Genomic DNA, 23,758 nt, shown 5'->3' with positions numbered 1-23,758 from the left:
ATAATATAATATAATATAATATAATATAATATAATATAATATAATATAATTAATATAATATAATATAATATATAAATTAGAATATAAATCCATTACGGCTCACTTTCAGGAGGGCAGAGCTAGCTGCCCTCTGTCTTGGGAAGGAATCGTGCCCTGTGGTGTGTACCTGCGGGTCCATTCTGAGGAAGGTGTGAGGACCTCTGCTGCTCAGGATAGATCGCTTGAAGGTCTTGCTGTGGTAAAAATGGTAGTAATCGTCCAGGTTCCCAATCTGTAAAACAAGAAGCAGGTTAGCATTCTCCAACACGCCTCACAGACAGCTCCAACCGGGCCTCCTTCCCACAAGCGCTTCCCACTGCCTGAGACTCACTCAGCTTCCAGAGGAGATGGTCTCCCCGTCCTGCTGCCCACCTGTGTCTCTGGCACAAAGTCGGTGTTTATGAACCGGAAGGAAGGTTTGCATAGTTGTTTTCAGATAAACAACCCTGGGGAATGTTTCTGAGGAAGCACACTCATCACATCTCTGTGGTTAATATTGTCTAAGTTTAGAATATTATGGCCAAGTTTTTTTAGACACGAGCTAGTGTTTGTTTTGGGTCAAGTATCCCTGAGGTAGCTAAGTTAGTGTCAACTCAGGTCTGCACCAAAATATTCATTATAAACTCTCCCCTTCCTCTCCACTCCATGGGTAAACCAGAATCTCTAAGAATGGACGCTCACTCTCAAGTGCATGGAGGAAGCCAAGGAAAACACACGGGTCCATCTGCTCTGGCATTGTAAGAGGTCAGATGAGAACATCCAGACCCCTGGGGTGTCCCAGTTTTCCATTAGGGACAGTTTTTCAGGACAGGTTTCAGCTTGACACTAGGTGGAACTGATTCCCACATCTTTAAGAAAGGTCAGTGCTCATGCCCTCCCTGTCATGTGGAACTGCCCGGTGTTAAATGACCCTTGAGCGTGAGGACATAGCTTTCAGAGGTCTGCTTGTCCCAGCCGCCATTGGCTGTATGACATCACTGGTGAGCCATCAGCCCCAAAAGCTGGGCCTAAAAATGCAGGTGGACTGAACTTACACAGACACTTCTGTGGCCCCTCTCAGCCACCTGAGCCTTGAGTGAGCCACCTCTACACCCACCCACGCTTTCGCTTACACAGTTATCTGTAGGCAACTGAGGCCTGAAAGCGTTTAATGGGAAATCCCAGTAGTAAGTAATCCGTGTGTGACAGACCATTATTATCATTGCTCTATTTCTTATTGTTGTTGATCTCTTGCTGTGCCTAATTTACAAACTAGACTTTACCATAGATATGTACATTTAGGGAAGAGTATAATCGGTGTGTCTACCTCTGCGTGTACACACGGTTAAGTATATATAATATATACTATAATACTATCCATTTTTACACATCATATATATATTACTGCCATTCTTTAGAGTAATTTAGAGATAATTTTACATATAGTTTCAGTCAGATTAAGTCTCATTCAAACCTTAGCTACGCGACTTCAAGCAAGGATGTTCAATCCCTGTTTAGCTTAATCTCTTATGAGTAAAATGGGAATAAAACTACTTACCCTTGTTCTTTTATGTGTTATTGATTCCTCTCGGGTTTAACTAGAACTAAACTTTACCCAATACAACGCTGTTGACTTCCCCAACTTCAGAGCCATTCTGTCTGCTCTAACCTGCAGATGCCCAATAGGGATGACGGTCCCAAGGAGACACCTGGAGGGATTTAGATGCTACGAGTGGCCATTTCCACATCTTTGCACAAGAAGACAAAGCATACAAAGGAGGTTCTGCTGGGGTCTTTCCCATCCTCAGCTTTTCTCGCCAGCCAGCCTGGCAGTTCGGCTGCTTCCTGTTCTTATGTTTTAGAGACAGCCTTTTGTTTTTAAAATATAGCCCCTCCACTCAAGTTTGTTCCGGCACATTCTGCTCTTACATACAAAGAACATCGAGCACCATGACAGCGAAGTGTCGCCTACTAGGTGCCAAGAGCCTATGGTGCTAACAAATGACAGCTTACTGTGTGCTGGGGTTGCCTCTCTGGCTCCTCTGCAAGGCCCCTCCATTCTGCTCTTAAGGTCTGGGATGCCATGGATTTGGGACAAATCTGGCTTTGCATGTATCTTGACTCCATTTCTGTTGGAAAACCTGGACTTAGCCTCTCTGGGTTTTCATTTCCTCGTGAGACTCTAAGTTCCACTTTGCAGGGTGGATTGTTTCAAGATCTGAAGGAGACACCTGTTTCCATGAGGGGGCTAGCAGGGTTCCCAGCAGGTAGTAAACAGTCAATGCACAGTATCCGCAATGCAAAATCTCTGTTCATTTCCTACTTCAAGATATCTCCCCCCCCCCCCATCACAGACTTTACTGTTACTGCCCCATCTTGCACACGGGCAGTTTCTCTTCCTACAGGTAAATCTCATTGCTTGCTTCTTCAAACAAGTGGTCCAAAGACTACTAAAGCATGGTCGACCTGCTATTAGCCAGAGGCAATCATGGAGCCTTATTAGACAGCAGCAATTGGTAAATAAATTTGCTTATGAGCAGTCACTATCCCTGGGAGTTGCCACATAACTTTTGATCTTTTTAACTCTAAGATTCAAGCCAGTTTCCTCATAGGGAAATTGGTGAACAGGTGAATGAAGTTTGCTGGCAAATGATTGGATTCAGTGCAGAGCCCCCAGCCATCCAAGGGAGAGCCTGGAGGCCATTCAGGGAAGTACTGGTTTCTGGGTAACTGGCCCAAACCAGAGGAGTCCACCTTTCCCTTGTTACACATCCCAAGGCCACCAAGTCCTCTTGTCGCTGGGCTGCTGAGATCATCCTTAGAAATGGCCTACAAGGTCTCCAATGATGAGCTCTTCTCTTGGAAGAAGGAAAGGAACAAATGGTCCCCATAATACTAACTATACAAATGGCCTCTGGGGTCAGCAGTGGCCAATGCTGCACCTGTTTGGACACACGGACAACTCAGCAGGGGGACTGAGCTTCACGGCGGATGAGAAGGAAGCATCCTCCTGCTGTTGTGAAGCTAGCTGCTAACACAGTACAGGCTCTGTCCTTTTTTGTGCCTGGCTAATTTTGATTAGCATCACGACTTAGGGATTATCTATGTTGTATTAGGTGCCAGAATTCCCTTCCTTCTGAAGGCCGATGAACATTGCCTTGTGTGGCTATATCCATCCACGTGTTGATGGACACAGGTTACTTCCGCACCTGGGTACTGTGACTGTCACCACTAGGAACAGGGTGTGCCAATATTTGTCCAAGTCCCTGTTTTCGCTTCCTTTGGTTATATTCCCAGGTCCTATTCTAGCATTACTGGACTGGTCACACCCACTTGTTTGCTTATGTAGCCACTTCCTGTTGCTGTCTCAGCAATTCTGGGATTCTCACCTGAACTGCCCGGCAGCACTGACTCTAGGATGTACTTCCTAGGCTTGGAAACTGCTCTTTCTCACCTCAGGCTGTGGTCATGAGGAGAGAAGACAGGGTACTAGGGTGTCAGGCTCCAGGCTTGGACAGAGTTTCTCTTAGGGATGTGTCCTCTCTCTCGGTTCAACCAGGTGATGTCTGATTGTGCTCTGACCCTGACTCAGACTAGCCAGAGGGACTCATTGCCTTATGACTTGGCCTCTCTTGCTTTGGCCTTAGTCTTCCCATTTGTAACGTGAGGCCATTGTGTGAGGAGACTGAGGCCCCACGGTTATATGGGGAGTGGAGTTTCCAAATTTCTGAGTTAGCAACACCACCATTCTGCCCAAAGACAAGCAAAGACAGCTGACACCAAATGACATATGTACACTCAAATAAGGCTTAAGGGGACTGTTATTCTTTGGCTATAACTTCAGGGTTAAACTGACAGAAGCTAGGCTTGTAAGAACATAGGAGTCTCCTCCCTGAAAGCTTGGGCAGGAACTAGAAGCTAACAACAGCCAAACCCCATAGATATTATGATTTTTTTCCTATGTATACTCACAATATATTAATTAATAAACTTAGGCATAGAGTTTAATAACAAATTAGAACAACCACAATGAATGTAACTAGATCTACGATTACAAAGCAGTGTAAGCTCTATGTGAAACGTACAACGTGCTTTGCAATGTTTTATTTGATATCTTCAGGCTGTGGTTGGCTGTGGGTAACTGCAGCTAGGAGATGTGAGACCTCAGACAATAAGAGGCTCCTATAGACAGAAGAGGCAGGAAGCACAAAGCCGTTTCTGGAAGAAAATGGGTAATGGCAACTAAACCCTGAACCTTATATGTACTAAGCACTGAGCCACACGGCCAGCCCAGAAACAGTCTTCTCCTTGTTTGACACTCACATTCACATTAACAGTTGCCTGGCTGGATGGCTGTCCATCCTAGGCTGTCACTGAGCCATGGGCTAGGACAGTTCATGCCAGACACGGGCTCTGTTCCCATGATCACTGGGCACAACTCGGCACAGCACTTCTCCAGCCAGGCTCTGAACCATCTGTCGTTCCACAGGTACCCTAGATGCCATAAACCCTTCCATGCACAAGCAGGGGGCAGCTCCTCTCCCCTGCCCTTTGTGGGAACAGGATAAGCCCACCACAGTGGACGTGTGGCCTTTCTGTTCTGTTCCACTCTACCCTTCCCAGGCCCCCATCTGCTCTTCGTCAGGCAAGCCGCCTGCTGCAGGGTAAGAGGCACTGCTTCTTAAACCTTAACATGAAAATTCAATATGGTCTTGTGACCTTTCTTGCCCATGGTATTTTCACAACATGTTCATCAGAATCAGACTCCGAGAGCCCTATCCACTAAACAATTTGCTGAATATCAAATACTCACGTTTCGCCACTCAACATCAATATGTAACCATATACATTAGTTGATAAAATTGGTAATATCATTAAAACATCATTAAAGTACTTGCTAAATGTTCTCAACCGGAGCGCTAGAAGAAATGAGATCAAAAGAATTCACAGAGAGAGGAGTCAAGTATAGTTTAATTCTCCCTAACGGGAGGCTCTATTAGACATTTCAAAACATTAGATAATATAGGTGTACGGTGCACACAAGGGAAGGTACAAAGAGAGAATGGAATTAGGAGCGACTGACTGCCCACTCTGTCCTTCGCTGGAGTTCCTCAAGCTGCACTGAGCGCACCCAGCTTAGCAGGCAAGCACCAGATGAGCATGCCATCCCAGGCAGCAAACTCAAAGTCCAGATGAATTCACAGCGCAAGCAGCTTGCTGTTAAGTCTAAGCCCGTCTTGCAGATAGGGGAGCTGAGGCATGGAACAGTGAGGTCACCTCTTCAAGACCGTCTATCATGTTATATATGACAGCTAGGACTCTTAGGCACCAAGCCTCTATCTTTTGGAACAATTAAAATCCAATAGCTGCCATGGGGATTCCCAAACCCTGATGTCTGTCCTCAGTAGGAGGGTTTCTGCACAGAGCTCACGCACGTAGCTCACCAAGTGCCCTTCTCTGTTTCCCAGGGAAACTACAGGCATCAGGAATTAGCTCAATGGTACATTTTCAGTATGGCTCTGGCTGTATATGTGTGTGGATGGAGGGATGTTCAAAGGTTGTATGAAGACCTGTTTGTTCTGCTGTGTGTGTGTGATACACAAGTATTGAAATACATATGTGTGTATTCATACATATTCAGATATGCATATTTATACAAATGTATATATGGATATGGATATATATATGTGTTTGTGACTATATATATATATAAGCATATTTGGATATATTTGACATGTGGATATGGATATATAGGAGTTTGTATGCAGAAATACATAAAAATTCAGGTATGTGGGTAAGTATGTGTGTATGTGTTTATGCAGAGCTTGTGACCAAAGCCAGGCAAATCTTTGATTTTCCCACAACTATCACATCCAAATGGCTGTTGGGGCCAGTGCTGACTGCCCTAATTCAGAAGCCCTAGGTCTAGGGCTCCCTGCTCTAGTATACTTTAGAACCAGGCACACAGCTCCAACAAATCTGCTGTGAGCTGGGTCTGACTCCAGATGGAGGTTCTGGTTCTAGGTCTGGGTGGTAATGGGGCCTGTGGGTTCTGGAGTAAGAGAGAGGCTGAGCCTTTCCCAGGCTTCCAGATGATTGCTCCCTTGCACCCCCACCCCTGGGACTTGACTCAGGGATATTTGTACAGGAATTTTAATCCAACAACATGGCTGCTCTGGCAAGACCTTTTAGGTCTATGTGATCCAGCTGGAATGCAGACATACCCTTAGTACACACCCAGAATCCCAAACAGTGAAGGTAAGGAAGCAGCCAGGTTTAGAAGTGATGTCTAATTGAGGGACAAAGTGATGAATCAGAGAAAGATTTGACAGAATGAGTAAGAAATAGGATATACCCAACTCTCATGAGAACAGGCCAGGAAAGAGCATCTACTTACAAGCAGCACAGGCAAAGAAGAGATTTTTTTTTTTTACTGAAACTTTTTTTTTTTTACCAGCACAGTTTAACAGAGACAGGTTGCACAGAGTACGAGCTAGATATAACTGAAGACAGAATGAGCCAGAGCATTAGAAGAAGCCAGAAGATTAAAACATATTGCCAGAATTAGTTTGAGGCCAGGCAGAGCAATTCAGTAAGAAGCCAAGAGAAGCCAGTTTGAATCCATCAGCTTCGAGAGAAGTTGGGGCCAGACAGCTGAGTTGAACCAGTCAGCGAGAATTCAGAAAGAGCTAGAAAGGCTTGAGAATGGCTTTCATCTCATCCCCTCATCTGAGAAAATAAAAACAACATTTCCAGCCATTGGCTCCTCGGAGTCTCCCTTCGCTCCTCTCCCCTCATCTAGATGGGTTTGAGTCCCCTGAATTGTCATGGCCAACGTGCTGGGAGGTGGAGTCATACTCTCAGCATATCTGTCCTCAGGCTTGGCACAGCTCAAGGCACAGCAGACAACTCCCACCACAACCAGAGCTGCCATCGTCATTTTGCTCCGCCTCCACCCCCAAGCCTGCCTGTCTTCTGTGGCGCTCCATAGCACAGTGGAAAGTACCACACACCCTTCTCAAAGCATCCCCTTAAATGGTCCACTGCCCCATCCCATGGGACAGGCCTGTGGCTCAGACTAACAGACTCCCAAGGTGCTGTGCCGACCCATTCATCTCTTCATTATCACCACACTACAGCCCCATCCAGCTCATCACTGTCACAGAGGTCAGCATGAACCCCTCACAGGACACATTTGGATTTTTACCACCAAAGCAGGCCAACTCTCTTGCTACAGGTTTGCCCTCTGTCCTTAAGAGACATTTCCATGTGTAAAAGCCCTTCTTCTCCTCTCTTGCTGCTTCATAGCCCTGTGTGAGTTCATGCTGGGCCTCTGACGCTGACTCCACCAGCTCCTGCTCCTGTTAACCTCATCTGAAAGGCATCACTGTCTCCAGGAAGCCTTCTCAGATGTCCCACGACTCTCACCATTCTCCCTTTTTGCTGAAATCTCAACAAATAGGGAACCACAGCACTTGTCAAGGTCTCCACTACACAGAAGCTCACAAAACATGTGGTTAAACAAAGCAAAGTCCAGAATTCCAGCTCCAAATGATACCAGGTAGATACAGGTGAGGTGTCTTTCTCATCCCACCTATATAAAGTAGCCCAGGGTAAATCTGAGTCTAGAGGCAGGACTGTCTGTCCCTAGTTCCTTCCCTCCCAGGCAGAACTGTCATCTTGTGTACTCTCTCACAGCCAGTCCCTGGCCCGCCCACGATGGTTATGAAGCTGGCAAATGTGCTGTGGAGTCAGGGGACCAACTCGTGGTGGGTACCTGGGCAGACGCAGCTTCTGTGCTATCCAGAAGGGACACTCCTCCCCTCGGGTGGCTGGAGTTCATTCACGGGGAGTACGCCCAGAGAGGGGAGCCCGAAGAGCTTGCAGAGCCGCACAGGGGAGGATCTGACAGGGAGCGTGAGAGCAGTCTCTTTGAGTTTTTATTAAACACAAGTACTTACTCTCACTCTCGAGTTTACAGAGCCTGGCGGCGCTGCCAGCTGGAGCTCACCCTTCAAGACAGCATTACTTGAAGGGAAGGAGGAGCCCCTGTCGATCCATGTCTGACGTGCAGCAGGGCCACTGCTGAGGACCAGCAACCATCCCAGAAGACACCGAGTCTTCCCAGAGTCCGCCAGCCCTGGGAGCTGTCTCTGCAGGGAGTCGCCTAAGTGTTTATTTTGGACAGTCTAGGAAAACATCATCCCACCTCCACAGGCTAGAGCAGCTAAACCTCACCACCAGGGAAGAGCTGATAAGCAGCCATGAGAATGTCACCCTTCAAGGTCTCCAAGTGAATGGCTCTTAGAATTGTAGCTTCTGGCTGTGATAACTTCCCCCTATCACCCTGGAGCCTGCTCTTGGCTGGACGTAGAAGTCTTCCCTGCAGCTGCGGCACACTGGCTTCTAGAACCGCTGGGCTGTCTTTGGGCTGACATCTTTCAAAGGCCTTGGCTTTCTGGAAGAGTCCACCGTCTAAGTCACGGTCCCCTGGGTTCAGTTATATAACGCTATTGATCCCAGTTGGCCTGCTTAAGAAAAACACAACTAATTAGAGCCCATAAAAACCTACACACCAAATTAATTCTGAATTGCTCTGGTGACTTCCTCCTAAAAATGTTATAAATAGAGATGGCCACCGGGCCTATATTTAGCCTGTGCTGGGCTACCTGGTATTTATAATTAAGGAAGTCCGGAGGGACAGAATGGACATTTTGTTGTTTTTTTTTAAAAGCACTTTTTTTTAACAAACTGCTTCCCATTTCAGCCACATATACACACAGCCACATTCTGTTATTGCAGTAATTACAATCCCACCCGCGTTAAGATACTGCAAGATTTGTCAGTCCTTTAAAATTACGTTCTCCAACACATTTACACCCAAATGGTACAATTAAGCTGGTCAACCTCCTGCAGATCCCTGAAAAATTACCATTAATTTTTATTTTGTAGACCTCATTTTCTCCTTCCCTTGAGTTGCTGGAGCAAACAGCCCAGTTTCTGATGAGGAAGCCTAGGTCACCCACTTGGCCTGAGCTTACAGTCTTACAGCTACAAACATTCTGCAGACTTTACTTTGAAGACCTCCACGTTAAAGAGCTTACTAGCTAAAGGATTCTCAGTTGTGTGAAGTTCATTATTGTTCTTCATTCCTAAAGTCAATGCCCCCTGGGTATTCACTTCTTGTGTTTGGATTTGATTTAGAAAGTAACACATGCAACCCTTCCCTCCTGGAGTCTTCAATCCTAAAAGTATCATTTGGAAGGGAGCATGGCATGTGTGGGGAGGGGACAAGGGGAAGGCCTGGGGTAGACCAGGGCAAGGCACCACAGCTGCAGCTTGGCGGCAGGTGAGGAAGGCAGCCCACCCCCAGTGATGGAGAGCCTGAGGGAATCTATAAGCAGAGTGTTTCTCTCTGGACATCAGAATACGATCAGGTGTCCAGTTTAGGGATGGAAATCAATGAATACATCAGATGGGTGAGCCACAGGGACACTGACCAATGTATCAATACATCAGGAACAATGGAAACCAGATTTCCCACCACTGGAGAAGGTCATTCTTATAAAGTGGAACTCTGAGAATTCCTTGGTGAAGGACTGAAATTAGATATCCTTGTAAGTTCAGTTTTCAATATAGATAGAGAAGTGAACGCATGGGTGTTTGGACAAGTGTCATCCAAAGGCCCATGTGCTAAAAGCTTGGTCACCAGCTGTGGGGAGGCGAAAGAACCATTAAAAGAGGCGGAGCCCAGTGGGAGGAAGTTAGATCATTGAGGGACAGCCACTGAAGGGAACTGTGGGACCCAGGACCTTCTCTTTCTTGTACCTTGACTGCCATGAAGCAGGTAGTTTTGCTCCATTGTACACTCTCACTACAATCTACTGCTTTGCTACAGGTCCAAAAGCAACAAGGCTATGGGCTGAAAACTCCGAAACTGTGAGACAAAGTAAGACTCGCTTCCTTTTGTCACAGGAGCAGAGCATCACGTGGTTTCAACTGCTCAACGCCCCAGCCTGACAGCAACCATACTCCAAAGCAAGAAGCCCTCCACGAGTGCAGCCCTCAGTGCTAACACATACCATTTCCCCACTAAAGGAACGGAACTCTGTGAGCAGTGTCTGGGCCTGGGGACAGGGACGCAGAAGAATGTGCAGTATCATATATTGGCAGGAAGCAAGCTAAGACCCGAAGGACTCTAGAGACATTTCAGAAGGATACAGAGACCAGACTGAAGGGCACCCACTGACCAAGCTACACAGGAGACAGACATGCTAATGCAGCTATAATCTCTGACTAAAACAGGAAACTGAGAGTCCCTATAGACAAGAGTAAGTTAGTAATAAATGTGAGCTTTCAAAGGAATCTCTGCTGTGCTTCATACGGTTTCAAAGTAGCACTACACAAAATGCTTAGGACTATAAGGGGGAAAGGAGAAATTTTACAGTGTAAATTCTGATTAAAACAAAACAACACCTGAGTCAACTGACCTACAGAAGCATTACCTGTGAAGTGATGAAACAGGAGCCAGGGGCTGTGCATGGCTCAGGATGGTGTGCCTCCTCCAAGCCTTATGCTGGGGTTTAGCCCCACTGTGAGACTTCAAGATGGTGGAAGACCCAACCTGATGACTAGAGGTGAGATCCTCCAGGGGTGAATACAGCTAGATAAGCTCAAGGGGGAAGGCTTCATGACTTGAATCTTTGTAGCTTTGTAAGAAGAGAAGAGATGCCTCCGAACATACTCTCCCTGCTTCCTGCCACGTGATGATGCTCTGAGCCAGTTTGGGACCCTGCCAGCAGCGAAACAATTACAAGTATGGACCCTTGACTTTGGACCCGCAGAGCCGTTAGCCAAAATAAACATCATTTTCTTTATAACTTACCCACTCTGTACTACTGTTATTAGTAACAGAAAACAGGCTGAGTTGTGGTCAGGCACCATGGCAACCAATGTCACTTCTGTAATACTTCCATCAAGACCTGACTAACCTTATTGGAAGAACTTTCCCCAAAACAACTGGACTAATAAGCAAAAAAGAAAAAAAAAAAAAAAGGATTAGGTCATGAAAGTAAAAAAAACAGCACTGAATGCTCTAAGAGGAGAAGAGATTCAACAGCAATGCTGTAGCCTCCTTGTAGGTCACACTAGAACCTGAGGCACCAGGAGAAATCAGCACCACTGACCTGGATTGCAAATTTTAATAAACTTCTTCATGGATTTTCATGCATTAATTGTTCAAATATTGCAGTAACTATTATCTATCTTAATGGTGGAGTCTTTTGGTATCCCCTTGTATTGTGCCCTTCAGCCACAAGCCAACCTCATCCTGCCCTACGGCCCACCCTGCTGATGGGATCTGCTCACTAAATGTAACCCTCACTCTGAACAGAATCCTTCTCTACAGTTTTTCAGCTTCCTGCCACTATAACAAGATATCCCAGGCAATTAATTTGTGAAGAGAAAGAGGTTTGTTCTACCTGACAGTTCTGGAGGTCGTAAATTGCAATTAGGTGGTCCTGGCTGCCTGTTTGGGCCAGAACATCCTGGGGCATATACATAGCAGAGCAAAACCACCCATCTGTAGCCAGAAATGAAAAACAGCAGAGGGAGGGCCTGGCCTTCCACAGCCCTTTTTGAGCATGCCCGCATCTACACCCCTCTCAAAGGCTCTACCCTCTTCCCAAATCACATCAAGCTGGCAACTAAGCCTTGAACAGGTGCAGAGCATTCGAATCCAAACTTCATCACCAGTGAGGACCACCACTGAGCACCTGAGGAAAGTGAGGCTCACACATGATGACAGGCAAGGGACCTACTGCAGTTCTGCAGAGCCTGGCCTTGTTTATGTGACAGATGCACTAGAGCATTGGGGCTGAGGGGAGCAAGCCAGCAACATTCTTGCCAAGAGCCGTGTTACAAGATAGCAACTTTCCTGGGAGCTTGTGACTAATTGCAATTTTGTTTCTACATTTTTTTTTTTATTGCAGCAAAACTTGGCGCCTAACCTCCCAGTTCCCTTTCCCAGTGGACACTGTGGTGGTTGGAATGAAAATGCCCCCCATAAGCTCATAAGAAGTGGCAGTATTAGGAGGTGTGGCCTTGTTGGAAGAAGTGTGTCACTGGAGGTGGGCTTTGAGGCTTCAGAAGCTCAAGCCAGGCCCAGTGACTCTCTCTTCTTGCTGTCTGAGAATCCAGATGTAGAACTCTCAGCTACGTCTCCAGCATCATGTCTGCCTGGGTTCTGCCATGCTTCCTGCCATGATAATAATGGACTGTACCTCTGAATTGTACACCAGACCCAACTAAATGTTTTCTTTTATAAGAGTTACCATGGTCATGGTGTCCCTTCACAGCAACAGAAAAAGACAAGCTGACTAAGACAAACAGTGAAATTGTGGTCTAGCCAGGCATATTGGTATTGAGAAGGGAGGGCACGAAGATCAAGAGTTCAAGGCCACCATTTGCCACACGGTGAGTTCAGAGCCAGCCTGGGTTACATGGTACCCTGCGCCAATACAAACAAATAGAATTTGTGGTCTAGAAGGCACAAGCTGAAATGCTTCAACTCCTGTGATGTATCCCTGAGCCCCTTTCTCTAGCTCCGAGTTGTAATTGACAGATGGGTTAATTGAATTTTGTCACTGTTCCCTCCTTCGACCAAAGAAGAAGCTGAGGGGCCCTGGAATTTTGCACAAGAAAGAGAAGGAGACTTATTCCATAGAAGGTGACATTTTGGATAGGGAGGCTGCAGCAGGTGTGGACCTGCCCATAACGTCCCCAGGGCTAAATATCTCATGCTGGTAAGACTCATGACCTCTCCATAGCATGGCTACCCTGCAGCCACCTCATTACTAAGGATCAGGTCACACCTTGCGTCCCTGGTGCCTGCTAAGCACCCTGGTCTAACTACATCTGGTCTCACTAGCTAGGAGAGGTGGTCCAAACCTGAAGGGTCCAGGCAGGGACCCTCTGATGGGAGGCAGAGGTTTCCAAACTCTCCCTCAAGGAGCCAATATCCAGATCGTATACGAGGTGCACCCAAGTTTTTAACATTAGCATCTTATCTTAAAGGTTACTACTCTAGAGACCGGCCCAAACATGTGTGCAGGTTGCGGCAGCCCGTGGCCCTTGTGGCTAGTATCTGGACACTGGCTCAGGCTTTCCTGCCTCTAAAAGGCCCCCGTGACCTTTTGTTTCCCTGAGGGTAGGAGAAGCAGGGTGATGGCCTTATCCTCAGAATGCTGTAGGTGGAAGAGAAATCCTGGGACAAACCCAGATTGTGCCTCTGACTGTTATGGCTGTCATCTGTGACATTGGGCACAGCGCACAGCAGGCGGCACACGGGTGCCTATACCATCTGATCCAGAATAAACTCACACTGGGCACTCACGCTGGCCCACTACCAAACCTGCTAGAAGGGAGGGTCAGAGCTGGGGTACTGTTTGGGTCATCTACTTCATGGAGGAAGATGACGTTGGAAGAGATGGTCAGGCTACAAAAGAGGGTGTGGAGAGAAGGAAGATTTGCCTTTATGAGAGAAATGATTTAAACTTTAATTTCTAAAACCCTCACTTGAGAGTAATTATCCAAAGGGAAACTAAAAGACGTTTAGAGAAATGAATCTTAAAACTTTTCGCTTTAAAAATTAAGACTTTTCTATATCCAGTAGAAGCAAAAGCAGGAGCTATCAGAGACACAGAGCTCACAGAAACACCGCTCACAACAGCCAAGCGGGAGCAGCCCAAGCATCCATTAGTGGCTGAGGAGGTGATGCTGGGCTGTACCAGATGGTTGGTAGTGACAGTTATACATCAGCGTGAATGGACTTAACGGCACAACTGTGCACAAAAACATGGTTCAGAAGGTAAGCTCTGCATTACTCGTATTTCATCACCCTTCAAAGAAGTATCTCCTATGGTTTGTCCATGTCTTTCCTGAAGTTGAGTGGTCTCCTGTGTCATTTAGCATGTTGGAGACTGTGGATACAGGAACTTGAGAGGAAGTAGGCACAGTAAGGCTGACAGCTCCCTTACTAGCCACCATGGCTCCAGACAGATCTTTCCGCTCCTCTAGCTCTCCCTGCCAAATGGTTTCCTTCAAGGAGAAAAATGACACAGAAAAGGAAGAAAGGGGCAGTCTCGTCAGAGTTGGCCTCTCTGGTCCGCCCTAAGTCGTCTGCCTTGTATTAACACATAAGAGAGCCTTGAATAATACCGCAAGCTCAGCTCCCTTTACCTGATACCCATCCTCAGAAGTGGCCCTGGGGCCTGCAGGGCAGGTAGTCCAGTGACCACGTGTCTGTACTGACCCCCAGTAGCTTGTTTTATCAAAATGGGAAGCCCGGGGTCCAGAAAAACAGAAAAAAATGATTTTAAATGTGTGTTTATGGGTGTTTCGCCTACCCATGTGTCTGTGTACCTTGTGTCTGCAGAAGTCAGAGAGGGTGTTGAGTTCACTGGGACCAGAGTTACAGACTGTGATGAGCCAATATGTGAGTGCTGGGAGTCAAACCTAAGTCCTCCAGAAAAGCACTCAGCTCTTAATTGCTGAGCCATCTTCCGAGCCCCATACAGGAAAAAACTTTTTTAGGAAGGGGGAGTTTCAAGACACGGTTTCTCTGTGTGGCCGTGGGTGTCCTGGACTCACTTTGTAGACCAGGCTGGCCTCAAACTTGCAGAGATCTGCCTGCCTCTGCCTCCCCAAATGCACCACCGTGCCCAGCTCAAGGTAAACTTTTAAGAAATATATTTTATATTTATTTAGTTAGTTATTTTTACTTACTTATTTTTGGTTTTTCAACACAGGGTTTCTCTGTGTACTCTTGGCTGTCCTGGACCAGGCTGGCCTCAAACTCATGAGGGATCTGCCTGCCTCTGCCTCCACGAGTGCTGGGGTTACAGGTGTGTGCCCAGCTATTTATTGTTATTTTACACGCATGGATATTTTGCCTGTGTGCCCGTCTATGTGCCACATATATGGCTGATACCCTTGGAGGTCTGAAGAGGACAATGAGTCCTCTGGAACTGGGGTTCTCTGATCCTTTGCCAGCCTCAGTTTCTCCTCTCTCAAAGGAGGAGAGGCGCCGGCTTAGCTCTTCTGCCACTTCAGCACCTGTGGTCTTTGGAATATTTGCTGATAAGTAACGTGGGCGGAACTTTCATCTCTGAAGTAAAAACCTCCACATCACTGATCAATTAAACTAACTGTTGGAAAGAAAAACAGGAGAAATCAGTCACCCCACCGTGCCCTCTCCACCCAGGGCCCCCTGAGATGAGGCACACAGGAATGTGCCCAGGGACCCAAGAAAGATCCACCCAGCCTTCTGTATCTCCTTGTGTGCTTACCCACCACTGCTGGGTAGCTCTGCCCCTTTCTCCCTCTTCCTCCTCTGACTGATGTTTCCACCTTAGTCAGCCACCATGGGTCTCTATGGGCACCCATCCATTCCCTCGGGGATCCTTTCAACATGGACATAAGCAGCCATTTGACCCAGAGCACCCTTCAGAAGAGGGATCAATAAGAATGAATATAGCAAGATGAAAGAGGCACAAGAGAAGCCACCCTGTCACCGGAGGCTCAGAGGACATCACAAAGCTCCGTCATCTACCAAATGTATCCTGATATACAAACAGGAACCTGCATTCTTAGAGGCTTAGCAGAGACAACACATCTTCTGTTCTTCCAGTGAGAGACTGGGTATGGGTGAGGACATGAAGGAGACAAGGAATCTGCCTTCCAGTTACCACCTTGCAAGAACTAGAAAGGAAGTGTAGTGGGACCTAACTCAGCAACTGAGTGAGGTCTTGGCTTTGGAGGCAGGCTGCTCATGCTAGCCCTGTTTAATTGAAAAGGGACTTTGGGTACAGCTCCTTCATTTCCCTTTCCACATAAGGAGAACAGTAGTATTTGCCTGCAAGACCGCAGGGAGGAAAACTGTGGCATACAGCACAGGAAAGGTCTTAGAGGGGCCTGGGAGCTTCTTGTATACATTTCTTAAAGGAAGGAACAAGCATCACTCCGATTTAGGAGGACAAATGGACCAAATGAAATCAGTTGTAAGGTTAGATAGCATATTTCATTTGTCCTTCAATTTCTTTTCTTTTTCAAGTATATAGTCAGCCCTCTGTATCTGAGAGTTCTTCATCTTTGGATTCAACTAGCCTTTCTGAAAACATTCAGGAAGAGGAAGAGGAAGAGGAAGAAGAAGAAGAAGGAGAAGAAGAAGAAAAAGATTGTTATTACTGACATGAGCCAATTACAAGTTAGACCTAGGAGGCTGGCTAGTATATCTGTACTAAGAATGTAGAGACCTCATACAGACTTTTCCCTGGGACTTTCTTCCCTAAACAGGACAACATAACAACAATTTATACCATGCTTGCACTGTATTAAGAATGATCAGTCATCTAGAGGTGATTTAGAGTACACACGAGGATGCGTGCGGGCTCCCTATAAATACTACACAGTTTCATAAGGAAACTGAGACCTGGGAACCTGTGGGGACCTTTGAACTAATCTTTGACAGATACCAAGGAAAGAAAGAATCTATTTTATTGGTGGCTCCACGGGGGAAATAATCCTACTTTGAAAGAGTCCCAAAAGGTCAAAGTGAGCGAAACAGCATTCTGCTGGCTAGGCCTCCACCCAAAGGGGCAGCAGGAGCAGAGGAGGATGCTAGGGTGGCGAGCCACACACAAGCGCCCTGGACGCCTAGCTGCCAGGCCATGCGGCAGCAGCCACGTCTAGCAATCCGCTGTCTTTTCCAGTTCTCTGAAGCTAACATTTCTTACCCACTGACTCTTACACTCTCATCTGAGTTTGCAATACATGACTGATTCCAAGCTGAGACATTTTTTTTTAAGCCCCAGAGTTCTGATTCTGCAAAACAAATTCATGCCGTATGTCATCTCTTATGCTCACAAGTCTGCAAAGACAAATTCGCTCTGAGCTTGGAAGCTGCTCATCTGGGTCTGTGAAAGCCTGTCTGATGTATGCGCACTGCCTGCTGGAGTTGACAGCTGGTGTCTCCGATACCCTCATCACCCGATGCCGGTGACACATCTTCTCCAGAGACGGAACTGGCTCCAGCCAGGCTCTAGGTGACTCCCCATGTGGTAGCCTTACAGGACTTGCTCTCCAAGGGCTCCACAGTGACCCCGCATGAGATCAGGCATCAGCCACACAGTGAGGATCTGACACGGCTGCCAGGTGCCTTCCCTCAAAGAGTGACGGGCAAATCCATCCAGTCACCCCAGGACGGGAACAGGTTGTGGAGTGGCTGCCGTGAGCTCCAGCTCCAGCCGTGTGAGGTCATTCTACCCCTTGTGTGGCTCTGAGGCACTGCAGTGGGCGGTAAGCTCATTTAGTGAGGTTTCTATGTAGCATTGGCCCGAGGCACAAATTCAGGGACACAAATGCAAATGCCCTAGTGAAGCCAGGTAGATAGTGCAGTCCTGGTTTTACAATCCCTGCACTTCCCCCACACCCCACCTCCAAACCCCCAGCCCCATGTGGTCTGGCTCCCAGATGAGCCCTCAGCATGGACTCACGCAAGGTCCTGGCTGGTTCTGTTTGCCCATCTACCAACATCTTCCACCTCCAAGGCCTGCCCATGGCTTCCATGGAGTGCGTCCCCCTGCAGGTTCCCAGCGGTTCTCAACCTTCCTCATGCTGCGCCCCTTTAGTACAGTTCCTCATGTGCCCCCTCCCACACATGAAATGATTTTGCTCCTAGATCACGGCTGTGATTCTGCTACTGTCATGAATTCTAATGTAGCTACCTGATAGGCAGGATAAGCTGCAGGTTGAAAACCGCCACCTCAGACGGAATGCGGCATCACAGAAGACAGCCTGGCGATGCCATTGTCTCCAGAGCTCTCAGCAGAGTGGGGCAGGCTGGCTCTTTTCAAAGATGCATTCTGTTATGTTTTTCTCTAATGCCAATGAAAGACACAGACTTGGAGAAACATCGTTGGCTTCTCAGGAGCTGGTCTAACCACTTGCCACGCCACTCTATAACCTCGCTCCTGAATTTGGGCAGCTTTTTGTTCTACCTCTGTCAGCTTCTACCTGAGTCTTCACACAAAAAGAAAACAAACTGCGCCCCGGGCCCTGTTACATTTGATCACCGGGCCTGGTCTATTCCACCAAGGTGGAAAGTGCTTGAGGTTGACGAGAAGTCACACAGCACCATTCCGCAGATCCGAGGTCGCTCTCGCAGAGCCCGGGATCTGCGAAATGATGAGGAAATAGAGACACAGCTTGTCTGACAGGCTACCCGAGCCCTAGAGCATCTGGAAATCCCAGGGGAGGGTGGCCAGGAAATCATGGGTGCAAGGGAGAGGGGAGGAGGGGGTGAATAGGACTCCCAACAGTCATCTTCTTACACTTTCCGTTGCAGCCAGCAACTGTTGTGGCCGTCCTTCAGCATGACAGACAGCCTCCCCTCCTACCCAGCACCTGCAATGTGTCCCTGATATTACAACCTGCCTCCTCGTTCTGTGCATCAGACCTTTGCAAGATGACTTCTCCTTCCTGAGTCCCACAGCTCCACCTCCTCCTCCTCCTGAGCCCATGGGAATCATTTTTAAAGGAAAAAAAAAAGTCTTTCAACAAATAAAATACCCATCTATCCCTTACTATTCCCCTGTGCCCTCTTGGCTGCTTGATGACCCTTTCTAATAAGTAGTGTGTGTGTGTCCTGTTTCCTCAGCCCTGTTGCCCTGGCTTAAGCAGCTCTGGCTCCCACCTGCAGTCTCAGAAATGTTCTGGGTTATGCAATCAATTACTCCTACAGCCAAGGTCATGTATCCAGGGAAGGGGGCATACGGGCCAACACAGTGGTCATGGCTCACCCTGAGGCTCCATTTCCCTGGTCCATCATCCTCCCTCCTCCGTCCCATGTTGCCTACCACCACAGGGCTCCATTTTCTCTTCTGTCTGTCACTTTCCAGCCACCGGCATGGGGCTTCCATAGCCAGGTGAATGACTATCCTGTTTCCCTGATCGCTTCCCTGGCCCCCTCATCCAAGTAGCCATGAGCACAGGTGCAGGCAGGCCTCACACCAATGTCCCCCCCTCACCATAATTCATCGTGACCTTGACCACTCCTGGTTCCTCCACTGTGACCTGGTTCTCCAGTTCTTAGGCAGCTATGTCAACTATGTTCTCTTAGAATCCAAATGGCCTGACTTCCTCCTTTCCAGTTCTACCCTCACTGTCTTCATACAGCTTCATACATACATGTACATACATGTATGTATGTATGTACATACATATATCCTTACTACACGGCCAATCACACTACATTATTAGAGTCTCCATACAGGTCTGACCCTGCCCTGCCGTCCAAGGACACCCTAGTCCAAGCCGTTGGCATTCCCCCTGCCGGTGCTTCCCCTACAGGAGACAACTCTCTCCTGACTATGCGAAAGGCTCCTTTCCCTGGGCCTCTGGGCTAGGCCCACTCCTCCTCTTCTCTCTGGTTCTCTCTGCAGAGGTTAAACCATGCCCTGGCTTTCCCTCAACAATATTCATGTTACTCTCTATGCTTAGGTACTCTCACAACTCCATCGACCTAAGCCCTCTTCACCCGCCAGGTCTCCTGACATCAGAGGCCACACACAGAAGGCTGAGTCTCAAGCCAGGTCACAGAGACACGCATCACTGAAGTGGAGAAGGTTTGAGCCACGTTGCCAAGAGGTATGCCTCCAGCAGGTGCAACTCAACTCTAGCCTATGACAGTGGAGAACATTCTTCTCCAGAGACTGGTGAGGCGCCAGAGCCTAAAATAAAACTCTTCAGGGTCAAAGAATTAATTTCCAAGACAATAGCTGATCTGAAAACAATTAAGCTAGCTGTTGGCAACAGCAAGAGAGGAAAAGTCCCACACAAGTAGAAATTAGCATGCATTAGCATATGTGCTTAGACAACTCAGTCAAACGTCATAATTTGGGTTCAGATGTGCATAATGCAGTGAAAATACCGGCGGAAAGACTTACAAACACCACTGAACATGACCTCAGAAGGGACACTACATCCCTTCCCACACTGGTTGAAACAGGGGTGATGGACATTCATGGTATCAAGCACCCAGCTAAAAAAATATTTTCACGTTCAAGAAAACAGAGAAGAGAGTTAAAGTTAGAAGAACTCTGTAAAACAGTAAATAAATTAGTAATATCGAAAAGCTAAGCAGCTGGAAAGACTCCTTCAAAAAACCCAGCAGGAGAGATAAATCTACCTCAGTACAGACACGGGAGGGAAAAAAAAATTTCAGAGAAGTAGAATTACAAATGAAAAGAGAGGTACAGCTGCAGATAAAATTGAGGCTTAAAGAATAATAAGGAAACACTCAACTGGGATGTTAAGCTGATACATTTGAAAACTTAAGGCAACAAGAGCAAATGACTAGAAAATTATGATTTATGAAACTATCTAAAGAGAAGGATTAGTCAGACCTTCTGCGGAGCGACTGAAGCAGTGAGGAGACATCCATCTCTCACGCAGAGCACACGTGGACAGATCGCTACGGAACGTTAAGGAACAGAGCATCTTAGTCCTACACAAACTGATCCAGAAAACAGAAAGGGTAAAGTTTCATGAGGCTGGGGCATTATTAGAGGGCTGTACTGGAAGGCTTTGGCCATGAGTACAGACTCTGAACTCCCAGCCAGCATAGAAAACCAGATTCAGTGGCATAGGAACAATAAGCTGCCACAACCAATGTGAATTTAGTCCATAAAATGCAAGAGCATTTGAAAGTCACATCATTTAACTCTTTCTGCCAGCAAATGGAAAGTATTTTTAAAAACTATCAGAATGGCTAAGATCAAAAACTCAAGTGATAGCACATGTTGGCAAGGTTGTGGAGAAAGGGGAACCCTCCTCCATTGCTGCTGGGTGTGCAAACTTATACAATCACTTTGGAAATCAGTCTGGCACTTTCTCAGAAAATTGGGAACAGCTCTATCTCAAGACCCAGGTATACCACTCCTGGGCATATACCCAAAAGATGTTCCACCATACCACAAGGATATTTGCTCAACTATGTTCGTAGCAGCTTTATTCATAATAGCCAGAAACTGGAAACAACCCAGATGTCCCTCAATGAAAGAATGGATAAAGAAACAGTGGTATATCTACACAATGGGATATTATTCAGCTATTAAAAACGAGGACATCATGAAAATTGCAGGCAAATGATGGATCTGGAAAAGATCATCCTGAGTGAGGTAGCCCAGACCCGGAAAGACACTCATGGTATATACTCACTTATGAGTGGATGTCAGCCATACGATACAGGATCAACACACTACAATCCACAGACCTAAAGAAGCTGAACAACAAGGAAGACCCTAGGGAAGATGCTTAATTCTCATTCAGAAGAGCAAAGAGAATAGACACCAGAAGTGATGGAAGAGAGAGAACAGGATGGGAGCCTTCCATAGATGTCCTCTGAAAGACTCCACCCTGCTGGGGATCGAAACAGATGCTGAGATTCACAGCCAAACTTTGGGCAGAGCACAGGGAGTAATAGGAAAGAGTGGGGGAATAGAAGGACCCAGAGTAGACAGGAGCTTCATAAGAAGATCAACAGGGCCAACAAATCTGGACCAATGGGGTCCTGCAGAGACTGATGCACCAATGGAGAGGACCACACATGGAGAGGATCCAGGCCCCCTGCCCAGGTGTAGCTGATGGGTTCAGTCTCCATGTAGGCAACCTAGTAAGGGGACCAGGGACTGTGTCTGACATGAACTCTGTTGTCTGCTCTTTGATCACTTCCCCCAGGTGAGGTGGCCTTCCCAGGCCACAGAGGAAGAGGATGCAGGCGGTCCTGAAGAGACTTCATAGTCTGGGGTCAGTTGGTAGGGGAAGAAGGTTTTCCCTTTCTGAGGACTAGGGAACATGGACGGGGGAGGAAGAAGAGAGGGTAGGATAGGGAGGGGGCTATGATCGGGATGTAAAATGAATAAATTAATTAAAAAAATCAAACCTCCTGCTTAAAAATTCTTAAATTTAAAGAGCTGGGAAGCTACTTTTGCAGGTATTGATAACTGCGGACTCACAGTTGAGAAACAGAGACACAGAAGGTTTCTGTAACGACCCATACCCCCAACACACCACACACCCATCCCAAAAAAAGTAACAGCCTAGACAAGAAGCCATGGGAAAGAACTCTTCAAAACTGTGATGAGAATGTTGACATGAAGGGCTGGAGAGATGGTTCACAGCTAAAACCACTGGCTACTATTCCAGAGGACCCAGCACCACATGGCAGCTCACAACACTCTATAACCCAGCTCCACGTGGTTTGACACCCTCACACATATGTGCAGACAAAGCACTGAGGCATACACAAATAAATAAATCAGTAAATAATAAAGCATTACAAAAAAAGAATGCTGAAGCGTGGCTCTCCAGAATTGATGGCTGCTGGTGGGGGGTTGGGAGGAGAAGGACTTAGTTTTCTTTAAGGGGCTGGCCATTGGGAGTTTGACTATGCTCCAATGAGTAAATGGGCAACATAAATTGGATTTGAGGCAGGGGGGGGGGAATATCAGGGTGTGATGTAAAACTCCCAAATAATAAACAAAACATTAAGTTGGAAGCTGAAGAGATAGCTCAGTGGTTAAGAGTACTGGCTGGTCTTCCAGAATACACAGGTTCAATTCCTACCATCCACATGACAGCTCACAACTATCTGTAACTCCAGTTCCAGGGAATTCAACACCCTCACATAGACATACATTCAGGTGAAATAAAAATAAACCGGCTTTTAAAAAAACTCAAAAAATACTATTTTTAAAAAGTTACATTGGGGGAAATTTTTTTTTAATTTGGTAAAAGAAAGGAACTTCCCTAGCCTGTTACAAGGTGATCTACAAAAAAACAAAACAGCAGACAGATGTAGGAGGAATTTAAGACATCCTGAGCTAAATGAGTTCCAGGCTAGCCTGGACTACTTCAGAGTCCACCTCAAAAGAAAATAAAACAAGCACCACCTCAACAACAAACAGAAAGCATCGGTCTTCAAGGGAACGTATCTGAAACATCATCCCCTTTAAAACTGCAACCTTAAGAACTCTCACTGGGCATAGTGCACATGCCTATTAACCAGGCATGGTGAGCCTGAGGTGGGACATCAGAGGCAACCTGGGAGGGCATAGGAGACCCAGGCTCAAGAGCGAGAATAGAGTAACTGGAAAAAACTCAGAACACCCTTGGTGAAAGGTGAGGCTGCTCCAGCGATGACTCCAGGGGAGATGGATGTCCCTGCAGAGGGAAAATCAAATCAAAGCCTATTTCATGGTGAACACAAGAACACATTTGAGTGAGTTGAGACCTAGGTGTGACACACAAAAGGAAACCGTGTCGATGGCCACGTGTGAGTGCTCTGGGTGTCTCTGATTCACCCCTCAGTACACTCTCCCCTCTCTTGCCTGGTGTTCTATGCTAGCGTTCTGCTTTGTTTTGTTTTCTGACAGCTGGACACAAAGTAGACAGAACATCAGTTAAGGGATTATCTCCATCAGTCTGGCTGTGGACATGTCTGTGAGGCATTTTCTTGATTAATGATTGAACTGGGAGGGCCCAGGCCACTGTAGATGTGTCCACCCCTGGGTGGTCCTTGGGTATAGAAGAAAGCAGGCTGAGTAAGCCACAGAGGAGCCAGCCAGTCAGTATTGAGCCTCCATAGCTTGTACTCCAGTCTCTGCCTCCAGTTTTGTGCCTT

At 46.9% G+C, this 23,758-nt stretch overlaps 1 protein-coding gene across 1 annotated transcript in view; it reads right to left on the bottom strand.

Annotated features, from left to right (window-relative positions):
* Positions 1–23,758, bottom strand: part of Pcsk6 (proprotein convertase subtilisin/kexin type 6) — a gene marked incomplete at its 5' end in the record, with an annotated part of 183,756 nt that overhangs the window by 137,009 nt on the left and 22,989 nt on the right. The window contains one exon of the mRNA XM_055623317.1: positions 167–271. Within this exon, the coding sequence (XP_055479292.1) occupies positions 167–271 (105 nt within the window). The remainder of the gene's footprint in view (positions 1–166; positions 272–23,758) is intronic.

This window comes from Psammomys obesus, unplaced genomic scaffold, assembly GCF_907164565.1.
Source record: "Psammomys obesus unplaced genomic scaffold, mPsaObe1.curated_primary_1811, whole genome shotgun sequence".
NCBI lineage: Eukaryota > Metazoa > Chordata > Mammalia > Rodentia > Muridae > Psammomys > Psammomys obesus.
The sequence above is the reverse complement of the archived record's forward strand: the minus strand, read 5'-3'. Positions and strand labels throughout refer to the sequence as shown.